The sequence below is a fragment of the Nicotiana attenuata genome, unplaced genomic scaffold (genome assembly GCF_001879085.1).
Source record: "Nicotiana attenuata strain UT unplaced genomic scaffold, NIATTr2, whole genome shotgun sequence".
NCBI lineage: Eukaryota > Viridiplantae > Streptophyta > Magnoliopsida > Solanales > Solanaceae > Nicotiana > Nicotiana attenuata.
This window is the reverse complement of record NW_017670264.1, coordinates 1,499,935-1,511,605: the sequence shown is the minus strand read 5'-3', so window position 1 is coordinate 1,511,605 and position 11,671 is coordinate 1,499,935. Positions and strand designations below refer to the sequence as shown.

The window sequence follows — 11,671 nt, the reverse complement described above, 5'->3', positions numbered from 1 at the left end:
CAAACAACTTTCATATATTTAAAAATAGAGTAATGAAACTGAATCAAACAATAAACAAGTAAAAAAATCAAGACTGAGGATATGCTTTCGAATCAAAACAGTGTGAGGATAGTAGTAAAATACCCATGATGGTCCAAACAGTACAGCACAAAGCCCCAAACATGGCATACAGCCCAATTTAACAGAATCATTTCTAAAACATATAGATATCATATAGAGTTTATCAAAATATGCAACTTTACAGTTGCCACGGGACGGACCAAGTCACAATCCCTCCTGGTGCACGCCCACACGCCCGTCACCTAGCATGTGCGTCACCTCACTTATCAAAATAGTACGAAATTCCGGGGCTTCATACCCTCAGGTCTAGATTTACAATCGTTACTTACCTCAAACCAGACGAAAATCTACTCCGCGATGCCCTTGCTGCTCGACTCGGCCTCAAATCGCCTCGAATCTATCCAAAATCAGAAAGTATCATCAATACATACTAAAGGAACAAAGCCCACGCGAAAATTATCAAATTAAATCAAAATTCCCAAAATTGGCCAAACCCGACCCCCGGGCCCACGTCTCGAAATCCAACAAAAATCGCAAAACTAGAAACTCCTTTCACTCCCGAGTCCATACATACCAAAATCATCAAAATTGAACCTTAAATGGCCCCTCCAATCCCCAATTTAAACTCTCCAATTTCAAGCCCTAATCTCCCAATTTCTTCCCTAATTTTCCCACTAATATCATGATTAAACAATGGAATAATCGCCATAAACACAAGATACAAGGCCCAAGTAGCTTACCTCACTGAAAACACTTGATTTCCTCTTGAAATCACAGCCCCAAGCTCCAACTCGTCCAAAAATGGTGAAGAAAAAGCAGAAATCCCAAAGACGGCCTTTTATACTTTCTGCCCGGCGATTTCCGCATATGCGGTCCATTACCCGCGCCTGCAGGACCGCTTCAGCGTTCAAACCAACTGCATCTGCGATTTTCACTTATCCGGGCATAGCCGCATCTGCGGCCTAATACTCGCACCTGCTGTCACACAGGTGCGCTCCTCCTCTCGCATCTGCGGATACTGGCTTCCTTTGCCATAACCGCATCTGCGGTTGCTCTAGCGCTTCTGCGGATCTCGCACCTGCGGTTCCCAAGCCGCAGGTGCGGGTATGACAGCTGAAGGAATTCTTCAGCACTTCTTCAAATCCCATCCTTGATCCGTCAACCTCCCGAAATCAACCCGAGGCCCTTGGGACCTCAACCAAACATACGAACATGTCACATATCTCCATTCAAACTTATTCCAACCTTTGGAACACTCAAAACAACATCAAAACACTAAATCACCCTCGGATTCAAGCCTAAGGATTCCCAAACTTCCGAATTCCGCAAACGATGCAAAAACCTATCAAACCTCATCTGAATGACCTGAAATTTTGCACACACGTCACAAATGACACAACGGACCTACTCCAATTTCGAAATTCCATTACAGCCCCGATATCAAGATTTCCACTGCCGACCGGAAAACTCCAAATTTCCAATTTCACCAATTCAAGCCTAATTCTACCACGGACCTCCAAATTACATTCCGAACACGCTCCTAAGTCCAAAATCACCTAACGAAGCTATCCGAACCATCAGAATTCACATCCGAGACCTTCTACACCTAAGTCAACATCCGATTGACTTTTTCCAACTAAAGCTCCTAAATTAGAGACTAAGTGTCTCATTTTCCTCCAAGACCACTCCGAACACAGAACAACCAACACGATATGATGAAATACAGCTGAACAACACATAAAGAAGCAGAAATGGAGAAAACGGGGCTGTAACTCATGAAACGACCGGCCGGGTTGTTACATTTCCATTGTCTATTTTAGCTGCTTTTTGACTCGTTTTCACTTGGTTTCTTCACCATCACTTCTAAATCACATACAACCTGTAAATAGAAGTAAATGACATTAAACACACGATTTTATCAACCAAACATAGCAAAAATCTAAATTTAAAGACGAGATAAGTTGGTAAAATACCCATTTATCAGGGGTGACATTGGAAGTATGGTTTTTAACTTTTTAGAAGCGCTATATTACTGAAATATGTCCCATACTTGGTGATAAACGAGGTCTTTTCCTGGTCTTCCGGGTTCATCTGAATTTGATTGTACCCAGAATAGGCGTCGAGAAAGGTAAGGATCTCATGGCCAGCCGTGGCATCGATCATGCGATCGATGTTAGGCAGTGGAAAAGAATCTTTAGGGCATGACTTGTTCAAATCCTTGTAATCTACACACATTCTAAGTTTGTTCCCTTTTTAGGGACTACGACTACATTGGCTAACCATTCGGGGTATTTCACCTCCCGAATGGACCCTATTTTGAGAAGTTTAGTTACCCCGTCCTTTATGAATGCGTGTTTTACCTCAGACTAGGGCCTTCTCTTTTGTTTCACCGGTTTGAACCGGGGTCAAGGCTTAGCCGATGTGTTGTTATCTCCCGTGGGATCCCTGTCATGTCTAAATGGGACCAAGCAAAACAATCCATGTTATTAATAAGAAATTGAATAAGCCTTTTCCTGAGTTCGGGGGTTAACCCCGTTCCCAGGTATACCTTTCGCTCGGGCAGGCACTCAATCAATATAACCTGTTCGAGCTCTTCGACCGTTAATTTGGTGGCATCGGAGTCTTCGGGAACAATAAAGGTTCAAGGGGTTAGAAAATCCTCCCCTTCTTCTTCTATCTTCTGCTAACCTGATCTGGTCGAGGCTGGCGGCTGTGATTGTTATTTGGTTTCTTGTTTACCTTTGATGCCCGACCATTCCGTCGATACTGGTACTACCTCATTGACCGCAAACATTTCCTTTGCAGCATGCTGCTTCCGTACACTGCTTTTATACCCTCCAACGTCGGGAATTTCATCATTTGGTGGAGAGTCGAAGGGACTGCCCTCATATTATGAATCCAGGGCCTTTCGAGTTGGGCATTGTATCTCATGTTGCCCTCGATTACGTGGAACTTGGTATCTTGAATGGTTCCGGCCACGTTCACCGGTAGAGTAATTTCCCCTTTAGTCGTTTCACACATGTTGAAGTCATTTAAGACTCGAGCTGGGGGCACAATTTGATCTTTTAGGCCGAGTTGCTCCACGACCCTCGATCGGATGATATTCGCCGAGCTACCTGGATCCACTAAAGGACGCTTAACTTGAACTTTATTTAATAAGATAGAAATTACCAGAGCATCGTTGTGTGGTTGAGAAATGCCTTGTACTTCTTCGTCGTTGAATGATAAGGATCCCTCGGGCACATAATCCCGGGTCCGCTTCTCCCTAGTAATTGATACCTTAGTACATTTGAACATGGGCCCTTGTGGAATATCGACCCCGCCGACGATCATATGAATGACATGTTGTGGTTCCTCCTGTTCATTTTTCCTGTTGGCGTCTCTGTCTCTGAAATGATTATTGGCTCGATCGCTAAGGAACTCCCGAAGGTGGCCCTCGTTGAATAGATGAGCTACCTCTTCCCTTAATTGCCTGTAATTGTAACAACCCATCCCGCTAGTGATATTGTTCGCTTTGGTCCTAGTCCTTCACGGGTTTAAAATGCGTCACTAGGGTTTAAGGCTTGTTAACTTATATACCCAGCATCCCTCTTGTGTTTCGCCGATGTGGGATTCTGTCTAAAGTGTGAGGTGTTACATACACCCCCTCTTATGGACTCTGCGTCCCCGCTGAGATTTGCCCCACTGCGTGGGATTTGCCTAGACTCAGCATTGAGGTTTGCCCCGCCTAAGCGGGATTTGCCTAAACTCAGTTGAACTCTGACCCACCATCGGCATGACTGACACTAGAGTGGCTCTGATACCATTCGTAACAGCCCAACCCACTAGTGATATTGTCCGCTTTGTGCCTAGGCCTTCACGGGTTTAAAACGCGTCACTAGGATTTAAGGCTTGTTAATTTATATAGCCAGCATGCCTCTTGTGTTTTGCCGATGCTGGGTATATAAGTTAACAAGACTTAAACCCTAGTGACGCGTTTTAAACCCGTGAAGGCCTAGGCCCAAAGCGGACAATATCACTAGCGGGATGGGCTGTTACAACAATCCTCGGTCTTGTGACCATGCGTGCCATGATACTTGCACATCAAAATTGGGTTTCTTTGGGAAGGATCGGTTTGTATGGGTCTGGGCCATCTAGTATCTTTGATCCTTCCGATTACCGATACAATGCCTGATGCATCGACGCTAAAGTTATATTTCAATAACCGAGGTGCCTCTATGGGATCGACATGCTTATCAAAACCACTTTTGCTCATAAGTCCCCGAGAATTTTGTCGATCTTTTCTTCGATCATTCCGGGAGGGATTGCGTCCCGAGCCATTGTTCCTTCGATCTGCGGTATATGGTTGATATCGTTCCCTGTTCGACCTTGGTTCCCTGTCGATGTCCCTCGGGGTTTTAACTACCAACCTGTTTGGATGTACTGAACCGGAAGGGGCTCCTAATTGGTCGACCTCGACCCTAATCTTCGATTGATATCGATTGTGCACATCTGCCCACGTTACAGCTGGATACTTGACCAAATTTTGTTTCAACTGTCGTGATGCTATCGAACTCCGCTCGTTCAACCCTTGGGTGAAAGCTTGAATAGCCCAATCATCTATGACCGGTGGCAACTCCATGCGTTCCATTTGAAATCGGGATACGAACTCCCTTAGCATTTCGTTTTCCCTTTGTCTTATCTTAAAAACGTCTGATTTTCTGGTTGCAACCTTTATAGCCCCGGCGTGTGCCTTCACGAAAGAATCTGCTAACATGGCAAATGAGTCGATAGAATTTGGTGTCAGGTTGTGATACCAAATCATTGCTCCCTTTGACAAAGTTTCCCCAACTTTTTTCAGCAAAACGGACTCAATCTCATCATCATCTAAGTCATCTCCTTTAATTCCACATATGTACGAAGTGATGTGTTCATTAGGATCGGTGGTCCCGTTGTATTTAGGTATATCCTGCATACGAAACTTCTTAGGAATGGGCTTCGGAGCCGCGCTCTGAGGAAAAGGCTTTTGCACGAACTTTTTTGAATCCAAACCCTTCAAGATCGAGGGTGCCCCTGGTATCTGATCAACTCGGGAGTTGTATGTTTCCACTTTTTTATCATTATCTTCGATTTTCTTCTCCCCCGACTCAATTCTTTTGGTGAGCTCCTCGAGCAGTTTCATAATTGTAGGATCAGTCCCTGATCCGTTATCATTCGACCTTTCTGGCACTGGCTCGATACGGCGAGTGATTTCCGGCTCGACCACACTCAGAGTTCTATGTTGACTTTGAAGCTGAGCAATAGCGGCCTGCTGAGCCTGCAACATCTCGAATATTACTTGGAGACTAACTCCCCCGTCTCCTACGCCCTGTGTTCCTTGGCCACCAGATCGGCTTTCCCTGCGCACACTCCATTCGGGGTCAGCGCCTAAATCCACATTCAAAGCAACGTGCGAACTGATATCGACTAGGTAGACGCACGGTACTCCCCCGAGATTAGCCGGTGGCACCCCGTCTCCTGGAGCAATTACATTGTTGTTTTCTCTGTGAGATCCAAGACCCTCATCACCATGTACGAGTGCGTTTTGTGAGTTTGACATGCTTTAACCTGAGAGCAAAAATACTTGACAAGAACAGGTGTGAAAATAACGTGTGTTATCAGAGTCAGCACTGAAACAATCACTATTATCCTTAGCCCCACGGTTGGCACCAAACTGTTTACCCTAAAATTCGAGTAACAATTAAACTTGTATTGTAGTTTTAAGGATATGTGGTTTAATTCAACACCAATTGATAAACAAGGGACTAAATAGACAAATTAAAGAGTAACGTAGATCAAATCTGTGTGTATGCTAAGTCTCGACCCCGACCTGTGACGGTCTCGAGGTATGATTATTGGAATAAATGATAAAACAATTCTGAAGAACAGTAGGTAAAATAGCAAGAGAATAATATAAGTATATTTTCTTATCAGTGAACAATGGTCTACAAATGAATAAGACCCCCCTTTATATAATAGGGGAGTCCTAAATAAGGTACACTTCTAATTACAGTAGGAAATCATATTTGACAGCTGTCTAACTGCCGAAGACCAATCCATTCTGAAATTTACGTCGTGATCCTCGGGCCGTTGCGGGGTATGTCGCTCTTTCCGTTACTGAATCATAGCGGTATCATCTCGGAGCATGCCTTTTTCCGACCTCGGCAAATGATATCGGCCTCGACATTGGAAAGGAGCTTCGACCCCGAGCTCGACATCCTAGCCTTCCGACGTGGTATCACTTTCTCCATCAAAGAACGGAATCGGATTCCCCGATTTCCATCGTATACAGTATATATAAGGCTACAAGTTTTTAAAAAAATGGCCACGCAGATGCTACGACTCGTTTCAGATAACAATTCAAAATTTTTTATTTCTTTTTTTAAATTTTATGTTAATTCAAATTATGTCAGATAAATTTGAATTGAGGGAGTAATACATTTTCTCTAACCTAGCTAAGTTCCCAGCTCGTAAATAACTTAATTGTTGGGTGCCTAAGTTGAATATCCACACTGCGTCGATATCCAATATTATGATATTAGATTAAAAGAAATACATCAGGAAAGGATAAAGTATTATAATTAGGCAAATAATCAAATAACATGTTGGAGATGAAAAGGAGTTAAAAAAGTATAGATTATTTAGTATATCGCAAAAGTCCTGCTAATAAGGATCACAGAATCTTAAGGAATCCTTTTACCATATTTGAAAAGACAATCTACCAACTTTTTGCTAATTCCATAGTTTGGATTACACAAGGGAACTCCAATGTGCGTACCAATATCACAAAAACAAATCTGCTGAAAAGATTTTAACTAACTAATTAATCAGATTTTTGTTAGAAAATATCTAACAATTGTTTATTTAATGCCAGTGCACAATATAATTAGGAGCCATTGACATTCTCTTCTGGAAGATAAGAAGATAACACATGTAAAGTCAACATTGAAATTTCACTGTCAATAATAAAAATATATCTAGCGAATATTGCTCTGGTAAGCGTAACATCACCCTACGGATGGTCTAAAATATTTAACTAATCAACAATATTTTTTGCAATTAATAATGCGCTAAGGATTGCGATTATGTATAACCATTTTACGAAGCTATAGTCTTTCCCCAGTTCACTCTCCTTGCGAATAATATCTTTTTTGAAAAAAAAAAAAGAAAGGAAAAAAGTTATTGTATATATTTTTAAATTATAAGAAGTTAGGTAATCGAATTCTTTTAGAAGTTATTGCGCAGTAGCCCGAGAGAAAGAATTGAATTATGGTCCGTCTGATAACTACGTAAGATTGTGGTGGTACTGAGACGGATCCAGATTTTAAATTGAACGAGTTCAAAGATCAAACTTGTACCAAACTCATTATACAGTTAAAAGGTTCAAATTTGATATTTGGTAAAATTTTAATAATTTTTTACATATATATCTATACTCTATATCGAAAATTATGAGTTTAGATGAACCTTTAAACTCTAGGCTACATCCGCCTCTGTGGTAGGATGGTAAGTTCGAAATGCAAATCCGTCGAGCCACAAATCGGGTACCAGCCACTAGATGGGAAAAAGAATAGTGGTCCTGTCTGGTCCAAGCAAAACTGAATTATAGTTTACCAAATAGCTGAGGTTTTTATGAAGTGGACCAAACTATCATTATGAAGAAGGGAGAAAATATTTAAATTAGGTCAAAATAGAAGCTAATAATGTCTTCTTCCTATCTGTTTTCCCTCCATATACAACTTGAAGTTGTTATGAAGTGAAAAACTGCCTATATTGGTGAGATTTTTATGAAGTTGACCAAACTATAACATCATAATAAAGGGAGAAGCATTTTGGTTTTTAAACCAAGTCAAAGTAGAAACTAACAATATCTCCTGTTTTCCCTCCGTATACAACTCCCTCTCCTCCACTAAAAGACCTTTTGTTTTTCTTCTTAAGAAATAGAACAAAATGAGGAGTCTTGTCTTCCTGTAGAGGAAATTGAAAATTTAAGCTGCTACAAGTATCAAAATGCAGTTCCCAAAAAAGGCAGCCGGTGCACAAGACATCCTACACTCACAAAGGGCTCGAGGAAGGGCCGCACCCTAAGGTGTGTGATGTAGACAGCCTACCCTGATTCTAGCATTAGTGGTTGCTTCCACGTCTACAAAATATCATGAAAACCATCTATAGATAAAGAAGTTAGGAAGGTCTATATGTTACCACTATGTTGCTAAGGACAAATAGGAGATTTCTTTTGAAGGACTAAAAATATGCCATTGTTAGTATTGGCCTGCAGTTATTAATCAACAGTAAGACAGTTAAAAACAATCACCTTATTTACATAAAAAAACAACTGATTCAGATTCTAAACATACACACTTGAGAACTTTTCTCAACATGAACAAGTAATTTTCAAAAAGGAAACCTATTCTGCATAACTCTTCTGTCGTCTCCTTGATCTACTGAAATTTCTCGAAGGCGGGGAGGGAGAGAATTCGAAAGGGAGAGATGGTAACTCCATCTCTCCTTTCAAAATCTTAACAATGTCACTAATGTCAGGCCGCAATTCGGGCATTTTCTGTAAGCAAGCAAGTGCTAAGTTAATGCAAAGACTTGCCTGCTCTTTGTTGTAGTCATCTCTTAGTCTCTCATCAACAAGTTCTAACACATTTCCAGAATTAGCTAATTGCTTACACCAGCTTATCAAATTTGCTTTCTCAAGTTTCATTGGTGAATTTAGAACATGTAAAGGCCTCCGACCGGAGACTATTACAAGGATAAGAACTCCAAAGCTGTATATATCAGCTTTTTCCATTAAGTATCCACACCCTCCATATTCTGGTGCAACATAGCACAATGTACCTCTCATACTCGTCGTGCTACTCAACTCTCGACTGAATAGATCACCGCTCCACATATCACTACCAACTGATCGCGAATTCTTTCTCCTCCAACCTTTCCTGAAACTGAATTCTGCATCTGGATCATCTGCATTTTGGTCCTGCATTCTGAAATTTCTCTTTCTCTTGAATCGAAAGCGTTTACCAATATCAAAATGTGGAATCTTGAACCGCTTTTTACAGTAATGTTCTAGCCTCTTGGCTTTCTTACTTTTCTTGTTTAGTTCATCTAAGTGCTCTTCTTTCCACCACTCTTTCATCTTCCTCGGCTTCTTATTACGCGTTTTCTCATTTATCTCCTTCTCGGGCTCTTTCTTGGGAATCTCTGACTCTTGTTCTTGCAATATTGTTTCTTGCACTTCCTCAAATTTACTCAGAGGTGCTGAAATATCCAAATTGGTTTTCTGAGGAGAGCACTTTTTTTCTAAGTCCCACTCAGGATTAGTTGATGGGCAAATTTGGCTTCCAATCCATTCCATCACATAATCTTTGCTACATAATTCACCACTACCATCTTGTCTCCACCACCAATCTTTGCCCCATTGTTTGACATTTCTTGCTTTATCATCTCCACTTAAAGCAGCACCCAAGTCCAACTTTTTACTACGGTCAAAACTACTAAGCTCCTCTTCATAACTAGCTACACCATTTTCAATAACTGAAACTTCCTTCCCTTTAACATTCCTAGATGTGGCATCATTTTCATTAAAGAAACTTAAATTATGAGTCACAGAATTCAAGCCAAAAGCTCTAATATTTTGAAAACTTTTACTACCTTTAGAAGAAGAAGAAGCTTGTAAAGCCATAGCAAAATCTACCTCATCTTGACTTTCCATAGGTGTCCCAATAGGTGTTGGAGTCTCAGTTCCTGTAGTTAATGTCCCTAAATTCCCAGAAAGTTCTTGACTTTTCCACAATTCTTGACTCTTGCCCAATTCTTGACTGAACAAATCAACACCAAATTCTTCCTCAAGTTTCAATCTTGACAACCCAAAATCAGAAAGCTTAGCTCTATACTCTGAATCAAGCAACACATTGCTAGGCTTCACATCCCCATGAATTACTGGTGGGTCACAATCAATATGTAAAAATGCTAATGCTTTAGCAACATCAAGAATGACATCAAATCTTCTACTCCAATTCATACACAAATTTGACTCAGAAAAAAGGGATTCTTGTAAACTTCTATTAGGCATATATTCATATACAACAAGTCTTTTACTTTTCTCTACACAATAACCAAGAAGTGAAACTATAAGAGGAGATTTTATCCCACCAAGAATCTGAAGCTCATTCTGAAATTCCCTTTCACTTTGGAATGAACCAGAATCCAGTAACTTAACTGCTACTAATTTCCCATCTTCAAGAATTCCTCTAAATACAGTTCCGGATCCACCTTTTCCAATTGAAGTGGAATCACTAAAACCTTCAGTAGCTGATTTTAGCTCTTTGTAACTGAACCTGTGGAGCTTAACAAGAGGTGTATTAGAATCAAAAGGGTTAGTACGAGAACGGTGTACTAAAGAATACCAAAGATAGTAAAGAAAATAAAGAATGGCAAAGAGAATTATAAGTGAAGCTAAGGTTGTAATAATGAGGAAAATTATGCTTGACATATGTCTTGGATTTGAAGGAAGTGGCTGTCTTGAAGTCATTGTATTCTATAGTTTAAGGTTCTAACTCACTTGAGGCAGAGAAGTTTCAGGAAAATGGAGGAGAAAGTTGAGGACTTTGCTAGGTTCAATTGGTTTTTGTTAAGTTCTTTTTTTTTTCTTATTATATTTGTATTTAATCTTTTTTTTGAGCTAACTGCTAAAGTATCTGTCATGTTACCAGAAGGTCACGGGTTTAAGCTGCGAAAATAACCACTTGCAAAATTACAGGGCAATGTCGCGTACAATAGACCTTTGTGGTCCGGTACTTTTTCGAATAGACCTTTGTGATCCGATACTTTTTCGAATCCCGCACACAACCGGATCTTAGTGCACCAGACTGTCTTTTTTTCAAGGGGGAGTGGTGGATCTTGCTTTACAGTTGGATAATCATTTGAGGATTAGTACAATGTTTTTAATGGATCTAATGGAATACTAGTACTTTTACTGCTAGTAGAATAATAATAATAAAGAGTCTTGAATTTTTGTTGTGTAGTTCTGTAAGTAGCAGTACTTTTTTAATGATGTAGATTTGAGTTGAAGTTGGAGAGATGATAATGATTAAAGAAATATAGGGGGAATTAGGAAAATACTGAGATAATGTGGAGTGGGGGGACCCAAAAGGCCAGAAATGCTTTTGACTAAGGAAGAAGAATTTGCAGTATCTGAGGGGAAAAGTGAATGTGGTGTTGGAGTACAGTGCTGAGTGCAGGTTTTGGACTTTTGTGATTTGTTTAATTTTGGTTGCAGAGAAATATGGCCTACCTACCATCTTGATTCTAGGGAGAGTTATAAAATGATTCCTCCAAAGGGGCTATTCAGTAAGTAGTAAATAAAATTATTATATCGTAGACAAGGGTTGATTGATTTGGTTGGGTGAGTAGTTTCTCACATTAGAGATTTGGGATCGATTTTCCTCACCAACAACATTCTCAGTCAGAGCTCGTCGCACCAAACTTGCCTAATTTACATACCCTATGCGATTTGTGAACTGACTTCAAGGAAAGAAAGGATATGATAATTTTGCAGGTTCTCGAATTTACCTTGTTATTAAGGAGA

General features: G+C 40.4%; 1 protein-coding gene across 1 annotated transcript; it reads right to left on the bottom strand.

The window, feature by feature from the left end:
• Nucleotides 1–8,320: 8,320 nt before the first annotated feature.
• Nucleotides 8,321–10,723, bottom strand: LOC109236929 (putative receptor-like protein kinase At1g80870). The gene has a single exon (XM_019403169.1). The coding sequence runs from the start codon at nucleotides 10,613–10,615 to the stop codon at nucleotides 8,486–8,488; it is 2,130 nt and encodes a 709-aa protein (XP_019258714.1). The 5' UTR covers nucleotides 10,616–10,723; the 3' UTR covers nucleotides 8,321–8,485.
• Nucleotides 10,724–11,671: the final 948 nt, after the last annotated feature.

Coding starts and splice junctions, on each gene's coding strand:
- LOC109236929 (XM_019403169.1), bottom strand. CDS start 10,615: ATGACTTCAAGACAGCCACTTCCTTCAAATCCAAGACATATGTCAAGC.